Source organism: Petromyzon marinus, chromosome 11 (genome assembly GCF_048934315.1).
Source record: "Petromyzon marinus isolate PM22_M1 ecotype Great Lakes invasive population chromosome 11, UKy_Petmar_22M1.pri1.0, whole genome shotgun sequence".
Classification (NCBI taxonomy): Eukaryota; Metazoa; Chordata; class Hyperoartia; order Petromyzontiformes; family Petromyzontidae; genus Petromyzon; species Petromyzon marinus.
The window spans coordinates 576,589-601,578 of NC_133677.1; the positions used below are offsets into that span (position 1 = coordinate 576,589).

The 24,990-nt window shown below is 56.5% G+C and overlaps 3 protein-coding genes across 3 annotated transcripts; 2 read left to right on the forward strand and 1 right to left on the reverse strand.

Annotated features, from left to right (window-relative positions):
- The first annotated feature begins 683 nt into the window (after window positions 1-683).
- WBP1L (WW domain binding protein 1 like) lies at window positions 684-10,519 on the forward strand. Its single transcript, XM_032952515.2, has 4 exons — window positions 684-975; window positions 3,398-3,500; window positions 6,669-6,830; window positions 7,616-10,519. Exons 1-4 carry the CDS (start codon window positions 856-858, stop codon window positions 8,593-8,595), a joined length of 1,365 nt encoding a protein of 454 aa, XP_032808406.2. The 5' UTR covers window positions 684-855; the 3' UTR covers window positions 8,596-10,519.
- On the reverse strand, window positions 8,350-16,682 carry LOC116941468 (steroid 17-alpha-hydroxylase/17,20 lyase). The gene is made up of 10 exons (XM_076066253.1): window positions 16,523-16,682; window positions 15,283-15,559; window positions 14,726-14,846; window positions 14,371-14,512; window positions 13,410-13,660; window positions 12,868-12,954; window positions 11,997-12,272; window positions 11,536-11,705; window positions 10,958-11,061; window positions 8,350-10,067 (listed from the first exon to the last, which is right to left on the reverse strand). The coding sequence occupies exons 2-10, from the start codon at window positions 15,534-15,536 to the stop codon at window positions 9,757-9,759; spliced, it is 1,716 nt and encodes a 571-aa protein (XP_075922368.1). The 5' UTR covers window positions 15,537-15,559; window positions 16,523-16,682; the 3' UTR covers window positions 8,350-9,756.
- Window positions 16,683-19,409: 2,727 nt separating this feature from the next.
- On the forward strand, window positions 19,410-24,020 carry BORCS7 (BLOC-1 related complex subunit 7). Its single transcript, XM_032952514.2, has 5 exons — window positions 19,410-19,664; window positions 21,232-21,294; window positions 22,098-22,141; window positions 22,355-22,375; window positions 22,953-24,020. The coding sequence occupies exons 1-5, from the start codon at window positions 19,524-19,526 to the stop codon at window positions 23,002-23,004; spliced, it is 321 nt and encodes a 106-aa protein (XP_032808405.2). The 5' UTR covers window positions 19,410-19,523; the 3' UTR covers window positions 23,005-24,020.
- The last annotated feature ends 970 nt before the right edge of the window (window positions 24,021-24,990 follow it).

The window sequence follows — 24,990 nt, forward strand, 5'->3', positions numbered from 1 at the left end:
GATCGCTTCTGAAAAAGAGCTATACAGCTCAGTGGGCATTACCTGGTCAAATAAACATAGCTTAGTTTTAACTCCAGTGCAGTAAGTGCCACCCTGGAGGGGATATACCCTGGAGAGGGGTCCTATATAGAAGGGGACCCCATAGAAGGGGACCCCTACAGCGAGGACCATGGAGAAGGGGATGTTGAAGAGGGGAGACCTCCCAGAGGGGAGACCCCCCAGAGGGGAGACCCCCCAGAGGGGAGACCCCCCAGAGGGGAGACCCCCCAGAGGGGAGACCCCCCAGAGGGGAGACCCCCCAGAGGGGAGACCCCCCAGAGGGGAGACCCCCCAGAGGGGAGACCCCCCAGAGGGGAGACCCCCCAGAGGGGAGACCCCCCAGAGGGGAGACCCCCCAGAGGGGAGACCCCCCAGAGGGGAGACCCCCCAGAGGGGAGACCCCCCAGAGGGGAGACCCCCCAGAGGGGAGACCCCCCAGAGGGGAGACCCCCCAGAGGGGAGACCCCCCAGAGGGGAGACCCCCCAGAGGGGAGACCCCCCAGAGGGGAGACGTTGGACCGGGAGGGGGATGCAGCGAGCCCGCAGTGGTGGAGAGAATCACCCGCGCTTATCCGCTTTAGGAAATGTGAGGTGCATAACCCGCCTGGCCTTTCTCGTTATGCGGGGCGGCGATGTAGATTTCCCAGCCGGGATAAGCAAACCCCGTCGCGGGCGCCCCCTAGCGACCAGGCCGGGTCCCCTCGCACGTGTGCGGCGGTCGGCGGAGTCCAGCACCAGCGGCGGTAGCAGCAGCAACAACCCCATGTGCGTGGGCAGCAGAGGGCTGCCCTTCCCCTGCCCTTGCTACTGCCGGCCATGGGGGTCTTTCCAAGGGGGCAGAGACCCCGGCGAGGGGGTATCGAAGGGACCTGGTTGGCCGCGCTCCTCGCCCTGGCGCTGTGCGACTCCCTGTGGCCGGGGCTCGCCCACTGTGAGGTGAGGAAAGGGGATCCGGGAGAGGGGATGTAGTCGAAATGATTCCATAGAGGGGACCTAGAGAGGGGATCTTGTACATAGGACCCTATAGAGGGGATCCTAGAGAGGGGATAGTGTAGAGAGGGCCCCGTCAAAGGGACTATCGAGGGGAACGGAGAGGACATCTCTCGAAAGGGGGGTCCCTCGAGAGGGGGGGGGTCGCAAGATCATCGTAGAGAAGGTAACCCCGGGAGGGCATCCCACAGAGGGGACCTTGGAGAGAGGATACGAGGGGGTGTAACCTAGGGAAGGGATCCTCTAGAAGGGTCCCTAGAGAGGGAATCCTAGGGAGGGGGTCCCACAGAGGGGACCCGAGAGAGGGGATACTACAGATGGGATCCTAGGTCAGGGTAACGTCGAGGGATCCCTATAGAGGGGAGCCGAGAGACGGGATATTGAAAAGAGAACCCCTTTTAGGGAACCATAGAGGACCCTGCAGAGGGGATCCTAGAGAGGGTGACAAGGATCCTACAGAAAGGACCCCATAGAGGGGACCCTACAAAGGGGAGACCCCACAAAGGGGAGACCCCATATAGGAGACCCATCCCGGATTGCTGATGTTAACGCAACAGCAGCACCTCTGCCAATTCGTATACAGTACAGTGCTACTGTACATCCCACAGACTAAAGCCCTAATCCTAGACCTGGCCCTACACCTTAACCCTAGCCCCCAACCCAACTCAAACCTCAACCCTAGCCCCAACCCACACCTTGACCCTAGCCCCCGACCCACACCTTAACCCTAGCCCCAACCCACACCTTAACCCTAGCCCCAACCCACACCTTAACCCTAGCCCCCAACCCACACCTTAACCCTAGCCCCAACCCACACCTTGACCCTAGCCCCAACCCACACCTTGACCCTAGCCCCAACCTACACCTTAACCCTAGCCCTAACCTACACCTTGACCCTAGCCCCCAACCCACACCTTAACCCTAGCCCCCAACCCACACCTTGACCCTAGCCCCAACCCACACCTTGACCCTAGCCCCAACCCACACCTTAACCCCAACCTACACCTTAACCCTAGCCCCAACCTACACCTTAACCCTAGCCCCAACCCACACCTTAACCCTAGCCCCAACCTACACCTTAACCCTAGCCCCCAACCCATACCTTAACCCTAGCCCCCAACCTACACCTTAACCCTAGCCCCAACCTACACCTTAACCCTAGCCCCAACCTACACCTTAACCCTAGCCCCCAACCCAACTCAAACCTTAACCCTAACCCCAACCAACACCTTAACCCTAGCCCCAACCTACACCTTAACCCTAGCCCCAACCAACACCTTAACCCTAGCCCCAACCTACACCTTAACCCTAGCCCCCAACCCACACCTTAACCCTAGCCCCAACCTACACCTTAACCCTAGCCCCAACCAACACCTTAACCCTAGTGCCAACCTTCACCTTAACCCTAGCCCCAACTCAAACCTTAACCCTAGCCCCAACCCACACCTTAACCCTAGCCCCAACCAACACCTTAACCCTAGCCCCAACCCACACCTTAACCCTAGCCCCAACCTACACCTTAACCCTAGCCCCCAACCCACACCTTAACCCTAGCCCCCAACCTACACCTTAACCCTAGCCCCCAACCCACACCTTAACCCTAGCCCCAACCCACACCTTAACCCTAGCCCCAACCCACACCTTAATCCTAGCCCCAACCTACACCTTAACCCTAGCCCCCAACCCACACCTTAACCCTAGCCCCAACCTACGCCTTAACCCTAGCCCTAACCAACACCTTAACCCTAGCCCCAACCCACACCTTAACCTAGCCCCCAACCCACACCTTGACCCTAGCCCCAACCCACACCTTAACCCTAGCCCCAACCAACACCTTAACCCTAGCCCCAACCCACACCTTAACCCTAGCCCCAACCTACACCTTAACCATAGCCCCAACCCACACCTTAACCCTAGCCCCCAACCCACACCTTGACCCTAGCCCCCAACCCACACCTTAATCCTAGCCCCAACCTACACCTTAACCCTAGCCCCAACCCACACCTTAACCCTAACCCCAACCCACACCTTGACCCTAACTGCTAACCCTGACCTTGACCCTCAATGCTAACCCTGTGACCTTTACTGCTGATCAACAACCCGAGCTCTAGCCCCCACCCTCCGACTCCGACAAGGAGACCCAACCCTGCCACGAGCCCACGCCCTGGCAGGGTTGACCCCAATACCCTCACGCTCTCCCTGCACCCACGACCTGCTCCCACCCCTTGCACCCACCGCCTGCACCCACCCTCTACACCCACCCTCTACACCCACCCTCTGCATCCACCCCCTGCTCCCTCGCCGCCCTCCCATCCCCTGCTCCCACCCTCTGCTCCCACCGTCTCCACCCACCCCGTGCACCCCGCAGGCCAGGGACGTGTGTCTGGGTCTCAACGAGCAGCAGTACTACTGTGATAGTGGCCACTGCTGCGGAGACAACGGCTGCTGCACCTACTACTACGAGCTGTGGTGTGAGTACCTACTACTACTACGAGCTGTGGTGTGAGTACCTACTACTACTACGAGCTGTGGTGTGAGTACCTACTACTACTACGAGCTGTGGTGTGAGTACCTACTACTACGAGCTGTGGTGTGAGTACCTACTACTACTACGAGCTGTGGTGTGAGTACCTACTACTACTACGAGCTGTGGTGTGAGTACCTACTACTACTACGAGCTGTGGTGTGAGTACCTACTACTACGAGCTGTGGTGTGAGTACCTACTACTACTACGAGCTGTGGTGTGAGTACCTACTACTACTACGAGCTGTGGTGTGAGTACCTACTACTACGAGCTGTGGTGTGAGTACCTACTACTACTACGAGCTGTGGTGTGAGTACCTACTACTACTACGAGCTGTGGTGTGAGTACCTACTACTACGAGCTGTGGTGTGAGTACCTACTACTACGAGCTGTGGTGTGAGTACCTACTACTACTACGAGCTGTGGTGTGAGTACCTACTACTACTACGAGCTGTGGTGTGAGTACCTACTACTACGAGCTGTGGTGTGAGTACCTACTACTACTACGAGCTGTGTTGTGAGTACCTACTACTACTACGAGCTGTGGTGTGAGTACCTACTACTACGAGCTGTGGTGTGAGTACCTACTACTACGAGCTGTGGTGTGAGTACCTACTACTACTACGAGCTGTGGTGTGAGTACCTACTACTACTACGAGCTGTGGTGTGAGTACCTACTACTACGAGCTGTGGTGTGAGTACCTACTACTACGAGCTGTGGTGTGAGTACCTACTACTACTACTACGAGCTGTGGTGTGAGTACCTACTACTACTACGAGCTGTGGTGTGAGTACCTACTACTACGAGCTGTGGTGTGAGTACCTACTACTACTACGAGCTGTGTTGTGAGTACCTACTACTACTACGAGCTGTGGTGTGAGTACCTACTACTACTACGAGCTGTGGTGTGAGTACCTACTACTACGAGCTGTGGTGTGAGTACCTACTACTACTACGAGCTGTGGTGTGAGTATCTACTACTACTACGAGCTGTGGTGTGAGTACTTACTACTACGAGCTGTGGTGTGAGTACCTGCTACTACTACGAACTGTGGTGTGAGTACCTACTACTACGAGCTGTGGTGTGAGTACCTACTACTACGAGCTGTGGTGTGAGTACCTACTACTACGAGCTGTGGTGTGAGTACCTACTACTACGAGCTGTGGTGTGAGTACCTACTACTACCACGAGCTGTGGTGTGAGTACCTACTACTACTACGAGCTGTGGTGTGAGTACCTACTACTACGAGCTGTGGTGTGAGTACCTACTACTACTACTACGAGCTGTGGTGTGAGTACCTACTACTACTACGAGCTGTGGTGAGTACCTACTACTACTACGAGCTGTGGTGTGAGTACCTACTACTACGAGCTGCGTTGTGAGTACCTACTACTACTACTACGAGCTGTGGTGTGAGTACCTACTACTACTGAGCTGTGGTGTGAATACCTACTACTACTGAGCTGCGTTGTGAGTTCCTAATACTACTACGAGCTGTGGTATGAGTACCTACTACTACTACTGAGCTGCGTTGTACCTACTACCACTACTACTGAGCTGCGTTGTGAGTACCTACTACTACTACGAGCTGTGGTGTGAGTACCTACTACTACTACTGAGCTGTGGTGTGAGTACCTACTACTACTGAGCTGCGTTGTGAGTACCTACTACTACTGAGCTGCGTTGTGAGTACCTACTACTACTACTGAGCTGTGGTGTGAGTACCTACTACTACTGAGCTGTGGTGTGAGTACCTACTACTACTACTGAGCTGCGTTGTGAGTACCTACTACTACTGAGCTGTGGTGTGAGTACCTACTACTACTACTGAGCTGTGGTGTGAGTACCTACTACTACTACTGAGCTGCGTTGTGGGTACCTACTACTACTACTGAGCTGCGTTGTGAGTACCTACTACTACTGAGCTGTGGTGTGAGTACCTACTACTACTACTGAGCTGCGTTGTGAGTACCTACTACTACTGAGCTGCGTTGTGAGTACCTACTACTACTACTGAGCTGCGTTGTGAGTACCTACTACTACTACGAGCTGTGGTGTGAGTACCTACTACTACGAGCTGTGGTGTGAGTACCTACTACTACGAGCTGTGGTGTGAGTACCTACTACTACTACGAGCTGTGGTGTGAGTACCTGCTACTACTACGAGCTGTGGTGTGAGTACCTACTACTACTACGAGCTGTGGTGTGAGTACCTACTACTACTACTACAAGCTGTGGTGTGAGTACCTACTACTACTACTGAGCTGCGTTGTGAGTACCTACTACTACTGAGCTGCGTTGTGAGTACCTACTACTACTTAGCTGCGTTGTAAGTACCTACTACTACTACGAGCTGTGGTGTGAGTACCTACTACTACGAGCTGTGGTGTGAGTACCTACTACTACTACGAGCTGTGGTGTGAGTACCTGCTACTACTACGAGCTGTGGTGTGAGTACCTACTACTACTACGAGCTGTGGTGTGAGTACCTACTATTACTACAAGCTGTGGTGTGAGTACCTACTACTACTACTGAGCTGCGTTGTGAGTACCTACTACTACTGAGCTGCGTTGTGAGTACCTACTACTACTGAGCTGCGTTGTACCTACTACTACTACTACTACTGAGCTGCGTTGTGAGTACCTACTACTACTGAGCTGCGTTGTGAGTACCTACTACTACTACTACTGAGCTGCGTTGTGAGTACCTACTACTACTGAGCTGCGTTGTAAGTACCTACTACTACTGAGCTGCGTAGTGAGTACCTACTACTACTGAGCTGCGTTGTACCTACTACTACTACGAGCTGCGTTGTACCTACTACTACTACGAGCTTACACAGGGAACCCTAGAGGGGATGTTATAGAAAGGATCCTCTAGAGCGGACCCTAGAGAGAGTGTTGAGAGAATACCCGAGAGAGGAGACCATAGAGAATATGCATTGCATGTGAAAATAATAATTGTGTACAATGCAGAATAGATTTTTGAGATAATTAGAAAACAGATTCAGCAGTGGTCGGATAACGCGATGTCTCGCTTGAGATTGCTTCGAGCGTCTTGAGGGCGAGATCCGGGAAGGCGTTGGGCTCTCTTCACCGCCGTGCCCCCAGGGTTCTGGCTGCTGTGGACGCTGGTCGTGGTGCTGAGCTGCTGCTGCGCTTACCGGCACCGGCGCTCGAAGCTGCGCTCGCACCAGCGTGCCAGGCAACGTCGCATCGACATGCTCGCCTACCGGGGCGCCTGCAACTACCCGGGCCCCCCACTCGACATACGTGAGTAGCGCAGAGGAGGGGGCGGGTGGCACGGGCATGGTCACACACAGACACACAGACAAAGATCCCCCGTATAGCCTGAACAAACTGTTGGGCCAAGGGCTGTTAGCGAGTAGCACTTATGAAGGCCGGCACGGAACATGAGGGGGTGGGTGGCCAGCACTACGCCCGGCAGCCTTTGTCTCCAAAGTGGTGATGTCCACTAAACATCGCTCCAGGTACTCATTTTAGGCGACACACACGGACACACACAAATGGGGGTACGTGCAAGAATACAACAGCCACCATTCGACATGGTGACGTCACAACGGCACCTGTGCCAGACTAGGTGCACCGTGAGGCTACGCGAAGTGTCAAGGCCCGCTTGTAGGAGGTGACAGAACAGACCCAGGTGCCATGGGTTGACTTAAATGACTGGCAAATGCACCGGCTGTGCTCCCCACTGTGCCAGTAGTGACACAGACACAGGGGCACACGCATGCGTACACATAGGCTCAATCAGAAACGTGCGCACACATGCGCTATCACCCCCACGCATGTCTGCATTTTAACCAGATGAGAGCCTTAAACAGGTTAAGTTATTCGAGAACCCCTCCAGAGGGTATTTGGCCTACTCTTGCATGCTGACCAAGTACGCCTTGGTAGAATAGGCGGGAGTGGTGAATGTTGTTGTTGATGATGTTATTGGGTGACATTGTTGATGTGGTTGTGATGTTGATTATGTTGCTGTTCATGTTGTTGTTGTTGATGTTGTTGTTGATGTTGTTGATGTTTCATCTGTCCAGGCCTCATGGCCGTATGCAAGCTGCCACCCTACGAGGAGGCCATCCTGACCCAGGCCGACACGTCACCGCCGCCCCCCTACAGCGAACTGGGCCCCCAGCGGGGGGGGGGGCTCGATGTGGGCCCCCCCCGCACGGCCAGCTCCGACTCCAGCCTGGGGGGGGCCATTGTCATACTTCACCGTGCAGACAGCTCTCCCGAACCCCACACGGACCCCAGCGACTACCGCCCCTCTGCTTCCCCTCCTCCCGCTCCTCCGCCTCCTTCTCCTCCTTCTCCGGCCGCCACCACCGCCACTTGGAGCGCGACCTCCGAGGATGAGGGGGGCTGTCAACCCCCGGTGATGAGGGGTCCAGAAGAGGAGCACGGCGAGCAGGGTGCAGGACAAGGTGCTGGCGGAGAAGTGTGCGGTGTGGAGCCGAGCCGTGATAAGGAAGTAGCAGTGACCCTGACCTCGACCCCGACCCCAGCCTCAACCCCAAACCCGAGCGTGACCCCGAACGTGACCCCGAACGTGACCCCGAACGTGACCCCGAGCGTGACCCAAAGCGTGGCCCCAAGGCCCGGTTCCGGCAAGAAGCGAGCGCGCTTCTGTCCTCGTCTCGACGTCACCGTGGAGATCGCCGATGGAGAGGAGAGCAGGACCACGACACACCAGGAGGAACTGCCTGATAACCATGGCAACGACGATGATCGTGATGACGGAGGAGGGGGAGAGTTTGGGTGTGGCGACGACGATGATGACGATGGTGAAGAAACGGATCATTTTCGTCACCGCCGATTGACCGGAGATTCTGGGATCGACGTGCGACCTCCTGACCCTGTGTGTGACGATGATGATGATGGTGATGACGAGGTCATGGAGAAGGATGAAGAGGTGGCACTCACGCATGGGAGACTCGCCACAGACCTGGGCGCCAAGGCCCACAATGAGGGGCAGGCGAGCGCCCCCCAAAGCAGCCAGCTGGCGAGGACCCCTTGACAGCCCCCTACCAATGATAAGCCGGTCCTGCGCCAACTCTTGGACTGCAGGGCCCCCCACAAAACCTGATCTGGGCCTCACAATCGGAAGGTTGCGAGTTCAAACCCTGGCTGGAATTCTAATCTGGGGCCCCCCACAACCACCCCACCATCATTATCTCAAAGGGGGTCGGTAAATTTAATAGCGGCACTCGTGCAGTGGCTGTGGTACAGAGGCTCCCATCATATGAATGTGGAATGCGCTGGCTCGAGGCCACTATCCGTTCTCGTGCGGGGGCCGTGCCGCCGCGTGTTGTTTGGCGCGATGTCCGACGTTTCGCTCTGCGTGCCGAATTAATGAGCACTCGCATTCTCCCTAGAGCATTTGCCGTAGTGAGTTCTCGACCCCGATCGCTCTGTCTGGACCACGGAACGTCAACGCTCGGGGCTCCCGAAGCTGCTCCCGGCATGTGGAGCGGAACGTCAGACGACGCGCCCGACAACGCGTAGCGGCACGATCCTTGGAAACGCGGAGAGGAGTGGGGGGTGAACTGCGGGCCGCGGTCACCCACTCCTGCCTCCCGACCCCCCCACACTCGCAGCCCCTCCCTATGAGATGCGGCTGATAAACTCGGCAGCTGGAGATGCGGTCGCCGTGGAAATGAAAAGTGTTCTGTCATTGCATGTTAACGCTTCATAAGGTGTGGTGGGCAAGTATCTCAAGAGGAGGGTGGCCCATAAAAATAGAAGGGACACTATATAACAACAATAACAATAATATTATTACTATAGTCATTTATTTATCTACGCACTTTGATCCTTGGCAATCCAGGAGAGGCTCGCTGTGCATCAGGAGGGTCCTGCCCCTGGGGATGTTGGGCCTCTTCCTCTGTCTGGAGCACACCCCCCCCTCCCACGCCCCGTGTCTACGTACGAGGGGGCAACGTTCCCACGGTCCGCACGGATGGGTTCCACGTGCCCACTTGCTATACTGCCATATCGTGGTCACCTTGCCCACGGTTTCCAGTGAGGGTGCCATCCTCTCCCTTTTGGGTTTTTTTTAATGGGTCCCTATTAAAAAATAATTCAGGACGGCCCTCCCCCCGCCCACTCCCCTCTAAAGTTTATAAATCTGCCTCTTCCTGCATCCCACGTTCACATTGTTGTACAACACCATCAACTCCTAGGGCCTCCTCCCCTGTGGCCCACTACTTGGGGGGGGGGGCCTCGGAACGGCGTGCAGCAGGTAGGGCCGTGGGTGCAGCACCACCCCGCACTCGCCGGCCAGGTCCGGGAGCAGGAGGGCGCCCCCCACCCCGGATCGGGGGGCCTCAAAGCGGAACCTCTGCAGCAGAGCGGCAGACATGAGCAGCAGCTGCAGGCGTGCGAGGGGTTCCCCCAGGCACACGCGGGGCCCCCCCCCGAACGGCAGGAAGGAGGAACCCTCGGGGGCCCCCGCTTGCAGCCGCCCCCCCTCCCAGCGCAGGAAGCGGCCTAGTGGGGAGCGGCGGAGGGCGACATGGGGAGAGGAGAGAGAGGATTAGCAGGGTTTGGGGTTCGGGGGGGGGGGGCACTGAAATTTGGGTCACGTGACCCAATGGGAGGGGGCGGCAGTCGAGTTTGGATCATGTGACCCATATTGGGGGGGGGGAGGTCCTGGGAAATCTTGGTAGGCCACGCGGTCAGTTTATGGCTTCCTCGCGAGGGACATGAGTCTGCGTGGGGTTGAGTTGAGAGTTGTGCAGTGACTGGGGGCCCGCCCGCCCGAGAGACATCCCAGGCACACCGATCCGAAGGATGCCCACTCCCGGGTTGCTGGCTCGGTGGCACGTGACGAGTAGCCACGGCGTGAGGTATGCCGGATGTGATGTGCCTTGGTTACACACCCATGGGTGGTGGCGATATAACGATGGCGATGCTGATGGTACAATAAAGCGGTGGATTTATATTTTCACGGTGATACATTGAGGGGGAGGAGGCAGTTGCCACAGCACAGCAACGGTTCGCACGCTGGACATGCGATCCAGAGGTCGCCGGTTGCTCGGCAGCTGAAACAATGAAGCAAGGTTCCTACTGCCTCTGTCTACCCAGCAGCAGCTGTAGACATGGGTTCACCACAGCCGATTGGCCAGGGTGGAGTGAGTGGACCAAAATTATTTATTTGGCTCCGCGCGGGGACTGGGCCGCCGTGCCGGCTGCCCGCCAGGGCCGCGGGCCACTGCATTCCTCACGGAGATCAAACGGCAGAGGGGCACCTGACGGCCCGGGCAATGGGACTGGGAGATAGGAAATGGGAGATGGGAAACTGGACCAGACAATGGGAGATGAGAGACGGAAGACAGCAATCGGAGATGGAAGGTAGGAGACGGGAGCAGGAGTGGAACCTGGGTCAAAGCGCTCCGGGTCGGGCCACGCCGTCTCGTCGTGGTGGATGGACCACATGTTCACGAGCACGCGCGTTCCCTTGGCAACCGCGAAATTCCCCACCCTGCGGGGAGTGGGGGTGCACAGAGTAGGGGCAAGGCGAGAGGAGGGGTGAGCAAGACATCGGGTCCCCATGCCCCCCATGTTCCCTGCCCCCCTAATTCCCAGTACCCCCCCCCCGCAATTAGCACCGTTGGCTACATACGGTGCGAAAGAAGTTCCAACGCACATACACACGTTGCGTGCCCTCCATCCCTACCCCCTCCATCACGGTCCTGTTTAGGTCGCACTCCTGTGTCCTCCACCCATACACCCTCGTGTCTACATCCCATATTACACGGTGACCCCTATGTGGTGACCCTGTGCCCCCTACGTGGTTTCCCAGTGGCCCCCTGTGACCCACGTGACCCTTTGCCCCATACCTCTTCGCTTGGCCCCTTGCCCACATTTCCTCTCCCCCCATACCCACATTAATCCCTTGACCTCGTGTCTTCCCACGCTCCCTCCCGCCGTAGCCACCCCCCCCCCCCCCCCGTACGAGGTGTCCTCCATGGCCACGTGCGGGATGAGGAGCGGCGCCACGGGCCGCACGCGCTGCGTCTCCAGGATGGTCGCCGCGAGCTGTGGGAGCGCGGTGCGGTCCGAGGCGCGGGGGGCGCGCTCCGTCCCGACCACCACGTCCAGCTCCGCGTGAACTCGCGCCTGCACCTGCTCGGGAGTGCGTGGCACGGGGGGGGGGGGGAGCGGTGGGACGAGTGGTTAGTGATGCGCTCGATTTCCCGCTAACGGCCTAAAACAGGGAGCAAACATTTGCACCGGTCTTGGGCCTCCCCGAGGTCGACTCAACCAAAGATAAGTACCTGCTGTAAATATCAGTGGGGAGACAACAAGTGGGCGGGCGTGGTGCTGGCCACCCAGCCCCCAGTATACGGAGACTCTTTGCCTTTGTATACAAATAAGTGTGCGGGTGTGCAGGTGAGTGTGCGTCACGGCACGCGCCTCGGGGTGGTGCACCAGGTAAGCGAGGAGCCATCGCAGTGACGTCACCGTGGTCTCCACGCCGGCACCGAAGACGTCGGCCACGGTCATCATCACGTGGTCGTCGGTGAGGCGGCGCGCGTGCTGCTGCAGCGCGCTCGGCTCGCCGCCTCCTGCACTCTCCCGTGCGCTCTCCCCTGCACTCTCCCCTGCACTCTCCTCGCCGCGCTCCGCCTCGCGCCGCGCTTCCAGCAGCAGCGAGAGCAGCGCGCGCGCTCCGTGCTCGGGTCCCGTGGCCTGGCACGAGCGCGCGCGATGATGAGCACGGTACACGTGGGCAAGGTGATGATGAAGATGACGGTGATGAAGTTGACGATGGTGAGGAAGTTGATGGTGATGAGAAGTTGATGATGGTGATGAATTTGACGGTGATGATGAATTTGACGGTAATGAAGCTGATGGTGATGAAGTTGACGATGGTGATGAAGTTGACGGTGATGATGAAGTTGACGATGGTGATGAAGTTGACGGTGATGATGAAGTTGACGGTGATGATGAAGTTAACGGTGATGATGAAGTTGACGGTGATGATGAAGTTGATGGTGATGAAGTTGATGGTGATGAAGTTGATGGTGATGAAGAAGTTGATGATGGTGATGAAGTTGATGGTGATGAAGTGGACGATGATGAAGTTGATGATGGTGATGAAGTTGACGGTGATGATGAAGTTGACGGTGACGATGAAGTTGACGGTGCTGGTGACGGTGATGATGAAGTTGACGGTGCTGGTGACGGTGATGATGGTGATGAAGTTGACGATGGTGATGAAGTTGATGGTGATGAAGTTGACGGTGACGGTGATGATGAAGTTGACGGTGCTGGTGACGGTCACCTTGTGCTCGCTGAGTTTCTGCTGCAGGAAGTTGTCTCGCACGGCCACACACGCGCGCAGTCGTCTCAGGTGCGCGATGGGGAACACCTGAGAGTAGCGCAGCACACAGGCAAGGATTCTCCGGGTAGCCTACACAGGCGAATGGGCCAAGTGCTGTTAGCGAGCGCCTATTAAGGCCGGCACGGCACGCGATGACAATGGTGGTCAACACCACGCCTAATCGCGTTTGACCCCCCAATACCAGAGTCATTATTTGAGGCCGAATCGACTTAGGGGAGGCCCAGGACTGGTTAAAATATTCGGCACTCTCATTGGTCGTGAACGGGAATGCAACTCGGGTCGCCGAGTTCGTAGCGCAGTGCGCGACCCACTGCGCCCTCGCTCCCCACAAACGCACGCGTGCATACACAGAGGTTCATCACATCCGCACGGTTCACAGCTCTTCCCTCCACACTCCTCCACACTCTCGACCTCTATCTCTCATTACCCCTCCCTTCTCTCTCCGGACCCCCCCCCCCCCTTGCTCTCCCGTCTCCACTCACCTGGAGCCAGGGGAAGAGGTCCACGGGGTGGTTTCGGGCTGCGGTCTCCACGATACCGCGGTTGAAGCGCAGCACGCGCTCCACCTCGGCCTCGGGGGCCCCAGGGGCCCCGGGGCCCGCGGCGCCGAACACGAGCGCGAGCATCGCGGCCGTGACCGCGCGCGCCACCCACGGCTCCGGGTCCACGGCGCGCGCCCCGCCACGCCCCGCAGCTTCCAGGGAGTCCACGAGGCCCCGCGCCTCCCGGCTCACTGCACCGCAACACACGCGGCCACGCTCTGTCCACTGCGTGACGGCTAGACGCCAGGCAGCCGGGGTACCGCAGCCTGCCCTGCCCCGAGCGAACGCACTGCCCCGCGGGGCTCGACGAAGGGAGCCGCAAGCCGGTGAGCCAGTCGCTTAAGGGAGCCTCCTTGTTAACAGGCTGGCGCTCTAAACCCCCCCCCCCCTCCCGGGAGCCCTAACACCTACTCTCTTGGCCCATGCATCAGAACAGACGTCGGTACCACCTAAAGTAGCTCACCGTTAGCGGCACACGGGGCCTGGCGCTAATTTTACCGCGCGCCCTGTAATGATCACGCCACGAAACTGGGGATCCACGGAAGCGATACCACCACCCTGCGGTGTTTCCCACACGCGAGGTGCCCGGCCTGGGCTCCTGGACTGTTCACGCCCAGAGGGCGCCCTAACGCACAGAGCGCGTTACGCAGTCGGCACGTGAGAGTTTATTTTTGGTGAGAATTTTGGAAAAACCAGGCGCACGCATGGATTCCGAGGCCGTGTGTGTGGTCCCGTGCCTCCTCCTCTCTTAGTCCGCTGTGTGCCGAGTGGAACTGCGGGCACTGGGACCGCATGGTCCACAGAATCACGGTGCGAATGTTTGCATCGTGAATGTGGGGTGGACGTGGCGAATGTGGTGAGCGTGGGATGGTGAGCGCGGCGTGGTGAGCGCGGCGCCCACCGATGTCGTGGAGGGAGTCCTCCCCGGGCGGCCTGGCCCCGTACAATGCCGAGTGCACCACCTTGCGGTGGAAGCGCCATGCGGGGCTCGCGTCCGCGAAGGCGATGTCGCGTCCCCCGTGACTCACCAGGTCCGTGCTTACCTGCGGCCCGGCACACAACATCGAGACATTGGAGCGGCGGTGATGGATTTAGCGAGGGTAGAGGATGGTAGTGATGGTGGAGTTGGTGACGGTGGTCTGGGAGTTAGTGAGGATGGTGGTATTGGAGGGAGTGGTGGTGGTGGCGAGGATAAATCTTGGTGGTGGTGGTGGTGGTCACATTCGTGACGCCGCCGTTGCCGCTGTCGGCCTCACCATGCGAGCTCGCCCCGCGAACGCGCGGCCCTTGCGCAGCAGCACCTCCCGCGCGGGGCCCAGCGCGCACACCGCCAGCGCGCGGTGCGCTCCCAGGCGCAGCGCGAACACGGGGCCGTGTCTGGGGGGAGGCGGGGCAGAACGCGGGTGAACGCAGAGCCCAGCGCTGCCGACCACCACTTCATTTTCATCCAGCAGGATTTGTTTGAGCAGGCAGTCTGTGAACCGGTTTAGACATTCTGGGTCTCATCAGCAGGGCCAGACTCGTTAAACAAATACTGCCGGTTTACCAGACGTCATTCGCAAGAGCGCACGACTGAAGACCACAGTGTTGCGATCATTAAATGATGTCAGCTTTCAGGGCCACACAGAGGGGAAGATTTCCCCCGGGGGCCTCACACAAAGGGCCCCAGAGCGACCTCCCTGTAGACGGTGGGATGAGGAGGCCGACCCCACGCGGCATTCTGCCCGGGCCTCCCCAGGCACCTCTGGGGGGCCCTGGCAGCCTTGGGTGACCGGGGGATCGAACCGAGGTGCGCTGGATCCGTGACTCCTACCGCTTGGCGAGCTCGTGCAGCGCCAGGTGTAGAGCGCCGTGCCCAGCAAGCACGTGCAGGCTGCCCAGCAAGGGCAGGCAGGCTAGGCAGGGCGGCGCCGTAAGGGCAGCAGCACCGGCAGGTCCTGCTGCCCTGTCACTGCCTCCAACTTCGCTGCCCTTCCCGGGGTCAGGGCGAGAGCGGGCGAAGAGGCGGGAAGATGCAACCAGAAGAGACACCACCACCACCACGAGCAGCAGCAGCAGCGGCATCATCGCGGGGTCTCCCACACCCCCCTCTGTAATGGTTACAGACCCACGCGGTGAAGTATGGTCAAACTACGCCCATGACCGACACGGCGTTGGGAGGTTTCCGCTTAAGAGTGGAGAACAAAGCTGAACGTTACTCTTGAAGAGATGATCACGACGACGATGATGAATAAATGATCATCAAAGATTGAGTTCTCATCTCGATGTTGTCTGGGACGCTGGCTGGCTTGGAGTAAGGATTCTCGGCGTAAGGCACTAACACTAGCACAAAAGTGAACAATACGCCGATCCATAATGCAAGTAATCCTATAGTACTGTACGCAATATTATACTGTACTCGGCCACGTGCCTCAGTGGCAGAACGAGCGGCTTTCAATCGCAAGGTTGCGAGTTCAAATCCTCGTCAGGGTGGGGGTTCACTCATTCCTATCATCCCTCCTCCGGGGTCGATAAAATAGCCACCATTTGTTCGGAAAGTCAGCAGCGGTTGTCCTATGCATAGACTCCACACCGCGCGTCATAGGAATGTGGAATTTACACCACTGGCTCAGCAAGGCATTTGAAAAGGAAATCACTCTGACTTTGTTACCTATTAAGGCGGGTACGGTACACGAGGAGGTGGGTGGCCAGCACAACGCCCGGCCGCCTTTGTCTTCCCAGTGGAGATGCTGACATCCCACCAGGAACCCATTTGTGGCTGAGTCGACCTAGGGGAGGCCCGGTACTTGTTCAAATATGTGTTGCTCGTGAGTGGGAATAGAATTTGGGTCGTCGGGTTCGTAGCGCAGCGCGCTAACCGCTACACTATCGCTCTCCGCAGTGGTACACACACAAGCACACACACAAGCACACACAGACACACGTGTACACAGTCACAACACACACACAGACACACGTGTATAGTCACAACACACACACAGACACACGTGTATAGTCACAACAACACAGACACAACTCAACAGCCCCACTTCACTCACCGCGCCTCCTCTCACCTGGACGCTCCGAATGACCGAGCCAACTTGGGATTGAGTGAGGATGTCGACTCGACACTCCACCCCAACGGGGGCCGCGCTGTGGCGCAAGAAGCCGGCGGTGAGTGAGGAGGGAGCTCCCGGCGCCGGCGATGCCGCAAGTGAGTGATGGTGGTGGTGATGGTGGTGGTGATGCAGCATTGGATTGGGGGGGGGTAATTGATAGCACGGGGGGGGCAGTCGCGTCACGGTCACGATTCACACGCGCACGGCGACCCCGCTCGCTGCCACCACTCCCAGCCCCTCACTCGCTCTCGTTGCTGCTGCGCTCTCGATGTCGTCCGTCTCGTTCCTCGCCTCAGTGTCGCGTTGGCGCCAGCTGCAGCCTCGCTCCATCTGCACGGGTGGTCGTCCTCTCGGGCACGTCCCACTCCTTTGGCTGCCATTCCGTCACCAGCCTCGTCCACCGCCAATGATCCCTTCTGCTCGCCACGACGAGTCCAATTCGCCGTCTCCGTTCTGAATGCGGAGCCTCTTTTCCGTGTGGTCTCCAATCCACGCATCCCTCCTCTTCCCTTCTCCCGGTGCTCGTCAGTGCTCCCCTCTGCTCCTCTCTACTCCTCTCTGCGCTTCTCTGCTCCTCTCTGCTTCTCTGCTCCTCTCTGCTTCTCTGCTCCTCTTTGCTCCTCTTTGCTCCTCTCTGCGCTTCTCTGCTCCTCTCCGCGCTTCTCTGCTCCTCTCTGCGCTTCTCTGCGCTTCTCTGCTCCCCTCTGCTCCCATCTGCTCCTCTCTGCTCCTCTCTGCGCTTCTCTGCGCTTCTCTGCTCCCATCTGCTCCTCTCTGCTCCTCTCTGCTCCCCTCTGCGGTTCTCTGCTCCTCTCTACGCTTATCTGCTCCCCTCTGCTCCCCTCTGCTCCTCTCTGCGGTTCTCTGCTCCTCTCTACGCTTATCTGCTCCTCTCTGCTCCCCTCTGCTCCTCTCTGCGCTTCTCTGCTCCTCTCTGCGCTTATCTGCTCCCCTCTGCTCCTCTATGCTCCCATCTGCTCCTCTCTGCGCTTCTTTGCTCCCATCTGCTCCTCTCTGCGCTTCTCTGCGCTTCTCTGCTCCTCTCTGCGTTTCTCTGCTCACTCACAGTCCGTGTTTCCCATCCATACTTCGCCGTTTACTACAACAACAAACTCCACATATCAATGTCCAAAACTCTTGTACCGGTTTCGACCTTCAAGGCCTCATCAGCAGTGCCAGACTTTACTGGCGGTGGTTTTTTTTTAGATAAATGCACACAGACTCAGAATAACGATTCGTACACCCAGAGTTGCTTTTTGTGTTTTTTGTTGTTGTGTAGTTTCTTGTTGTGTCGTTTGCTGTCCTTTCCTCGCATCTCCGATTAGCACGGTTGACTACGTACGATGCGAAATAAGTTCAACGTACACACAGAGCACACGGGATCTTCGCGTGTTCGAGTTATTGAGAATGTTTGATGACGAAACAACCAAGTCGGACTAAACTCTCGGCGAGAAAAGGCTTCACAGAGAAAGAGAGAGCTGAAGGCTGCGGAGTTGTGCTCGAGATGAATGAGCAGCGTGCGGCTCGGGTTACGAACTCGCCGCGTAAGACGTTCGTAAGTCGGGAATCTTCGCCGCCACGAGAGAGAAATCGGCGCCTCCGTCACGAATTACACCACACGTCACCTGAACGATAAGATGGTACAAGGTCTGTGTTTATGTGTGTGTGTCTGTCTGTGTGTGTGTCTGTGTGTGTCTGTGTGTGTGTCTGTGTGTCTGTGTGTGTTTGTCTGTGTGTGTCTGTGTGTGTTTGTCTGTGTGTGTGTCTGTGTGTGTGTCTGTCTGTGTCTGTCTGTGTGTGTCTGTGTGTATGTCTGTGTGTGTGTCTGTGTGTGTTTCTGTCTGTGTGTGTGTCTGTCTGTGTCTGTCTGTGTGTGTCTGTCTGTGTCTGTCTGTGTGTGTGTCTGTCTGTGTGTCTGTCTGTGTCTGTCTGTGTGTGTCTGTCTGTGTGTGTCTGTCTGTGTGTGTGTCTGTCTTTGTCTGTCTGTGTGTGTGTCGTTTTGGGGAGCGGTAGTGTAGCGGTTAGCGCGCTGCGCTACGAACATGGCGACCCGGGTTCGATTCCCGCTCACGGCCAACATCAGTGACGATTATTTGAACCGGTCCTGGGCCTCCCCTAGGTCGACTCAACCTCAAATGAGTACCTGGTGCGGTGTGTAAATATCGCCACTAGGGAGACAAAGGCAGCCGGGCGTGGTGCTGGCCACCCACCCCCTCGTGTACCGATCCGGCCTTCATAGGTGCTCGCTAACAGCACTTGCTCCTACAGTCTGTTAAGGCTATACGGGGGATCTTTGTTTTTTATAGTTAGGCGATGTTTCGGACAATGGCCCTAATTGTTCAGCACGCAGAGACTTTATATAATCGATGATCATGAACAAAAAAAACATCTTAAAGTGACTATGTGACTGTGCAAACAGAAAATCCAGGAAAAAACAGCAAAATATTCCTGAAAACGCACCGTACACCAACGCTGTGTGCAAAAATCCCAGTGGGATGCAAGTCAAACAACAACAACAACCACAAGAAAACTTGGATTAAGGCCATCAGTCTAACTCCGTACTACAATAAACAAAAAACATGGCCAAACCAGCGGCGGTGGGGGCGGTGGGCGGTGGGGGGGGGGCGGTGGGGGGGGGGGCGGTGGGGGGGGGGCGGTGGGGGGGGGGGCGGTGGGGGGGGGGCGGTGGGGGGGGGGCGGTGGGGGGGGGGCGGTGGGGGGGGGGCGGTGGGGGGGGGGCGGTGGGGGGGGGGCGGTGGGGGGGGACTCCTCTGGCGAGGCGAGGCTGTTTGACGCGCTCCCCGCCCGTGGCTTACGGCGCAAATGGCCGCGGTCCCCGCGGTGTAGGCGAAGGAAGAGGGAAGAAGAAGAGGAGGAGGGGGAGAAGAGGGGGGGAGGAGGAGGACGAGGAAGAGGACGAGGAGGGGGAGAGGAGGAGGACGAGGAGGAGGAGAGGATGGCGAGTGCGGCTCCCGGTCCGGGTCCCGGTCCGTTCGGCGTCACGGCCAAGGCGCTGCTGGGCGAGAAGGTCGCGTCCGGCACGTCGGACCTCGTCTCGCTCTCACGGCAGATCCTCAAGGGGTCCCGCAGCGCGGAGGTGACGGGTACACGGCACGGGGAGACACGGGGAGACGGGGAGACACAGGGAGACACGGCACGGGGAGACAGGGGGACACGGGGACACACGGCACGAGGAGACAGGGAGACACGGCACGGGGAGACACGGGGAGACAGGGGGACACGGCACGGGGAGACACAGGGAGATAGGGGGACACGGCACGGGGAGACAGGGGGACACGGCACGGGGAGACACGGGGAGTCATGTTCCTGTTGACATAGTCGGTGAACGTCATTGTACTGCAGTGAGATAGCGCGTCGCGTGAGTAGTGTTTGTGTTGTTTGTGCAGTATAACCAGTGTGGTGTTGTATTGTGTGGTGTGTGTGGTGTGTGTGATGTGTGGTGTGGTGTGTTGTATTGTGTGGTGTGTGTGATGTGTGGTGTTGTATTGTGTGGTGTGTGTGATGTGTGGTGTGTGTGATGTGTGGTGTTGTATTGTGTGGTGTGTGTGATGTGGTGTGTGTGTGATGTGTGGTGTTGTATCGTGTGGTGTGTATGTGATGTATGGTGTATTGTGTGGTGTGTGTGATGTGTAGTGTTGTTGTATTGTGTGGTGTGTGTGATGTGTGGTTTGTGTGATGTGTGGTGTGTGTGATGTGTGGTGTGTGTGATGTGTGGTGTGTGATGTGTGGTGTGTGTGATGTCTGGTGTGTAACCAGTGTGTGTGATGTTGTATTGTGTGGTGTGTATGTGATGTGTGTGTTGTATTGTGTGGTGTGTATGTGATGTGTGGGGTGTATTGTGTGGTGTGTATGTGATGTATGGTGTATTGTGTGGTGTGTGATGTGTGGTGTTGTATTGTGTGGTGTGTGTGATGTGTGGTGTATTGTGTGGTGTGTATGTGATGTGTGTGATGTGTGGTGTTGTATTGTGTGGTGTGTATGTGATGTATGGTGTATTGTGTGGTGTGTATGTGATGTGTGGTGTATTGTGTGGTGTGTATGTGATGTGTGGTGTATTGTGTGGTGTGTATGTGATGTGGTGTATTGTGTGGTGTGTATGTGATGAGTGGTGTATTGTGTGGTGTGTATGTGATGTGGTGTATTGTGTGGTGTGTATGTGATGAGTGGTGTATTGTGTGGTGTGTATGTGATGAGTGGTGTATTGTGTGGTGTGTATGTGATGTGTGGTGTATTGTGTGGTGTGTATGTGATGTGTGGTGTATTGTGTGGTGTGTATGTGATGTGTGGTGTATTGTGTGGTGTGTATGTGATGTGTGGTGTATTGTGTGGTGTGTATGTGATGTGGTGTATTGTGTGGTGTGTATGTGATGAGTGGTGTATTGTGTGGTGTGTATGTGATGAGTGGTGTATTGTGTGGTGTGTATGTGATGTGTGGTGTATTGTGTGGTGTGTATGTGATGTGTGGTGTATTGTGTGGTGTGTATGTGATGTGTGGTGTATTGTGTGGTGTGTATGTGATGTGTGGTGTATTGTGTGGTGTGTATGTGATGTGTGGTGTATTGTGTGGTGTGTATGTGATGAGTGGTGTATTGTGTGGTGTGTATGTGATGTGTGGTGTATTGTGTGGTGTGTGTCGCGTGTAGCTCCTGGGTCAGGCAGCACGCAACATGGCCGCCCAAGAGGATGCCCTCCTGAGATCTGAAGATGTGAGTCGGTGCTTCCCTCATCACTGCGTCCCTCATCACTGCTTCCCTCATCACTGTCTCGCCACAGCAACTCACCCCGCCACAACCACTCACTCGACCACAGCAACTCCACCCGGCCACAATAACTCAGTCGGCCAACTTCATTGGACGATGATACAATTTACAAATCCGCTCCGAGGTGGCCGAGTGTCTCAGTGGTCAGCGATGCTCAGCCGGCTGAGACGCTGGGTTCAAAGCCGGGTCTCAGCCGCTATCTGTGATTGAACCGGTTTCTCAAGTGTCGAGAGTCTCCGCTCTCAGGTGAGCCTATAATTCACAATTGATTTTCTGGTCAGGCCACGAAATTATCTGACCAAATGTATTGCCTGGTAACTCTCCACCACCTGACGTAGCCAAACAAATTAAGCACTCGCGTTGAATGGGCCAATTATGATTGTTCCAGCTCGCTTACCGGGTGAGTGGGAGAACAGTTCTCGATTTAAACACGACCTTGTACAAATTAATGTCAGTCGAGTAGCCATCCGAAAAGTCCACGACAAGTGGAGATGCGGCCCGCGGGTCCCTGCAACGTGCGTGGAGGTGAGGCGGTGTTTGTGGAGCGGGGGCCGGACACGCGACCTTGCGTCCGCTGCCCTTGGGCTGTCGACGGCCGCCGAGCGAAACCTTGGCGTCGATATTGACGAGCGGAGAGCTTCCACCTGTCACGTGGAGATGGAGATGGTGATGGTGGTGACGACGGTGACGATGTCGGTGAGAGTGCACTCTCCGTGAGCACGACTCGTGTGCGTGTGTTTTTTTTACAGAACATGAAAAAGATGCAGATAATAACGTCGCATCTCCAATACCAGTACGTGCTCGCGCGTGTGCTCGTGTCCATGCTTACATGTGCATGTTTACGCGCGTATACGTGAGTGTACGTCGCTTACCAATGCTGACACTGTGACGCATACACGTGCACTGCTCGTGATGAGCAGCATCGCTAACATCGAGTCTCGTGTGTGTGTGTGTACGCGCGCACGTGTGTGTGTGTGTACGCGCGTGTGTGTGTGCTTGTCCACAGGCAGGAGTCCATACAGAAAAAGTGAGTAGCGTCAGCCGTCTGTGCAGACACAAACGTCAAGGTGACAATTACCCGTGTAGCCGACACAGGCCGTGAGCGAGCAGCACCTCCTAAGGGCGCACAAGGGGGTGGTGTATAAAGCACCACGCCCGGCCACCTTTGTCTCTCCGGTGCTGATGTTTATACACACCATACCAGGTACTCATGTCAAGTTGAGTCGACCCCGGGAAGGCCCATGACGTGTTCAGGTATCACTGACCACGGATGTTAGACGTGGCTTGGATTAAAACTCAGTCTTAGGGTTTGTAATGCGGTGTGTGAACCACTGCCCACTGCTCCTGTGTACACCCACATGCACATTCACAAAACCACAGGGATTAATTTGAGGCTGAGTTGTTCTGGCATGCACACACACTAGTGGTGATGTGGCCCAGTGGTAGTACATTCACCACTTGTTGCAGAAGTTCATTGTTCGAATCCAGCAGCCGCCCTGATTAATACTGCAGAGAAAGAATAAATAATAATAACTACCACCCACCCACGCTCCAACTCACTCGCCGTGATGTCCCGTCTCTCCCCCCACCATCCCCCACCCCAGCGTTGAGATTTCCTCAAACGTCCTCGATCAACTCAACCACCTGCTCAAGTAGCAGCCGCCCCACCCAGACCACGGAACTATTCACCCTTCAGCGATTCCACGAATTGCCGGATTGGGGGCCGACAGGTTCCATTCTAAGAATTTATTAATTTCGTTTGGCTTCTCGAGTCCGTGTGTCTCGTGACCATCGGTGTCATACATTACCCTCTCTCTTGCACGGTCTCTCTCGTCCGCGCGGTTTGTTTGTATCGTTGTTTTCGTTCTAGCGACCTAAGAGAGGCGTTAATATTCTAGTTTCCTTAATTGTTTGTAAATACAGGCGTCACCTTGCTGTGACAAACCGCTCATTGGCCTGGGAGAGAGTTCGAGTATCATGACGATGTCAACTGGAATTGAAGACTCATGGGAACACGAAGGCGTCATCGCCACGCATCCGTGTAAACTTGTACGTGTAAAGCGTACGTGTAAAACTGTACATGTATATGCCACGCAGTCAGATGCAAAGTCAAAACACGTGCATGTACAGTACAACTATGCAGTACACTGTAAAAAATAACAAGCAAATTGTACATTTGGCGGTGCGCACGATCGTTCCACGTGAGGTCGGCTCTCACTCACCTCCCAAGTCTCATTGTACAGAAAAACGCGACGCAATTAACGGAGTAGAATCTCTGGTGGTCACGTGTGTAAACCTTCGACACTCGTGTGACACGAGTGTCGAACTTCATTTGTGACTTTAAACCCAGAGTCCCGAGGAGCGCTGTAGGGATGAGTGTTGCGCTCGTTTACCCTTGTGACGTTTTTTGAAGAGGGTCCTGCCAAGTCTTTGCAGGAAGGGGGGCAATCATTGCCACGTAGATTCCCATCGAGTAATTTGCGGTTTAATTATTCAAACGTGGTTAATGTGATCCTTGACGTCGGCACACAACGGCCTACTCTTGGGAATGACGCCATGGGATCTTTGACGTGCACTGTTGAGCGGACGAAGTCGTTTTGGCTGTGTGAGCGTTGGAATTTTTTTTAGCTGCTCGGCTCAATGGGCCTCAAAAAATAAACGGAATCGACAGACGCGTTGTATTTTCATGGTTTATACGCCCGCAGTATTAATCAGGGTGGGCGCTGCATTAGAACCGCGAACCTCTGCAACGAGCGGCCAACGCGCTACAGCGGGCGCCCGGTGTGACCCCCGTACGTTGCCTCGTGTCTCTGGGGGCTGTGGCCATCGTGGTCCGTGCCAAGCGGCTGCTCTGAGCCGCTTGTGATGCGAGCCTCCAGGTTTGTTCACAAACACCGTGATCCTCTCGGGCGTTCGTCAGCAACTGTCACGGGCAACTCGTTCACCGTGACTTGGTATGGCCATGGTAGAGTGACGGAGTGGAGTCTCCCCAGGGCCCACAGAGTTTACCTAAAAGATGAACTGTGATTGGTCAAGATTATACACGTCCTCGGGCAGTCATGTGATTTATGTGAGGGACAGCAGCTATGGGATTAGTTTTACAATGCAGAATAGTTCGGCAGCTTTTGTCAGTAATACTAATTGTCGGTAATAACTGCCATAAACTTTTACGAACCAGCTGGGCGACTTGGCGGTAGATTTAACCGCTCGCAATCGAAAGGTCGCGAGTTGGCTCAGCCCATTATCCCTTTCTCCGGGGTCATTAAAATAACTACCACTGTGAAGAAGTCAACAGTGGTTACCCTATGGGGATACTTGCCCCTGCCATTGGAATGTGGATTTACCACTGGCTGTGCAGGGCTCTAAACAGGAGCCGATCACCGATGCCACAATGCTCATTGACTCTGCTGCTCTTTAGCTGCTCTTTTCAAAGGACCGGAACAGCAGACGAGGAGCCAGCGTTGAGCGTCACTCCTCGTCCGTCCTTGGCGACACCGCCAGCGCTGGCGACACGGCGAGGCCTTGGCTCCGTGGGCCCAAGGAGACGCCCGGCAGCTCAATGTCACGCCGGCACGGTTGTTTACGTTGCCCGGACGGGGTGTCGCGCGCAGCCGATGATGAATCCAAGCAGAGGAGACGGTA

What these genes read in the sequence shown, in the direction of transcription:
- WBP1L (XM_032952515.2), top strand. Translation starts at nt 856, where the DNA reads ATGGGGGTCTTTCCAAGGGGGCAGAGACCCCGGCGAGGGGGTATCGAA. An exon ending in CGGGGCTCGCCCACTGTGAG is followed by an intron (nt 976 to 3,397) that starts GTGAGGAAAGGG and finishes TGCACCCCGCAG; the next exon opens with GCCAGGGACGTGTGTCTGGG. An exon ending in CTACTACTACGAGCTGTGGT is followed by an intron (nt 3,501 to 6,668) that starts GTGAGTACCTAC and finishes CCGTGCCCCCAG; the next exon opens with GGTTCTGGCTGCTGTGGACG.
- LOC116941468 (XM_076066253.1), bottom strand. Translation starts at nt 15,536, where the DNA reads ATGATGCCGCTGCTGCTGCTGCTCGTGGTGGTGGTGGTGTCTCTTCTG. An exon ending in CTGCACGAGCTCGCCAAGCG is followed by an intron (nt 14,847 to 15,282) that starts GTAGGAGTCACG and finishes GCCTCCCCCCAG; the next exon opens with ACACGGCCCCGTGTTCGCGC. An exon ending in ACCTCTTCCCCTGGCTCCAG is followed by an intron (nt 12,955 to 13,409) that starts GTGAGTGGAGAC and finishes CGCTACTCTCAG; the next exon opens with GTGTTCCCCATCGCGCACCT.
- BORCS7 (XM_032952514.2), top strand. Translation starts at nt 19,524, where the DNA reads ATGGCGAGTGCGGCTCCCGGTCCGGGTCCCGGTCCGTTCGGCGTCACG. An exon ending in AGGGGTCCCGCAGCGCGGAG is followed by an intron (nt 19,665 to 21,231) that starts GTGACGGGTACA and finishes TGTCGCGTGTAG; the next exon opens with CTCCTGGGTCAGGCAGCACG. An exon ending in CAGGAGTCCATACAGAAAAA is followed by an intron (nt 22,376 to 22,952) that starts GTGAGTAGCGTC and finishes CCCCCACCCCAG; the next exon opens with CGTTGAGATTTCCTCAAACG.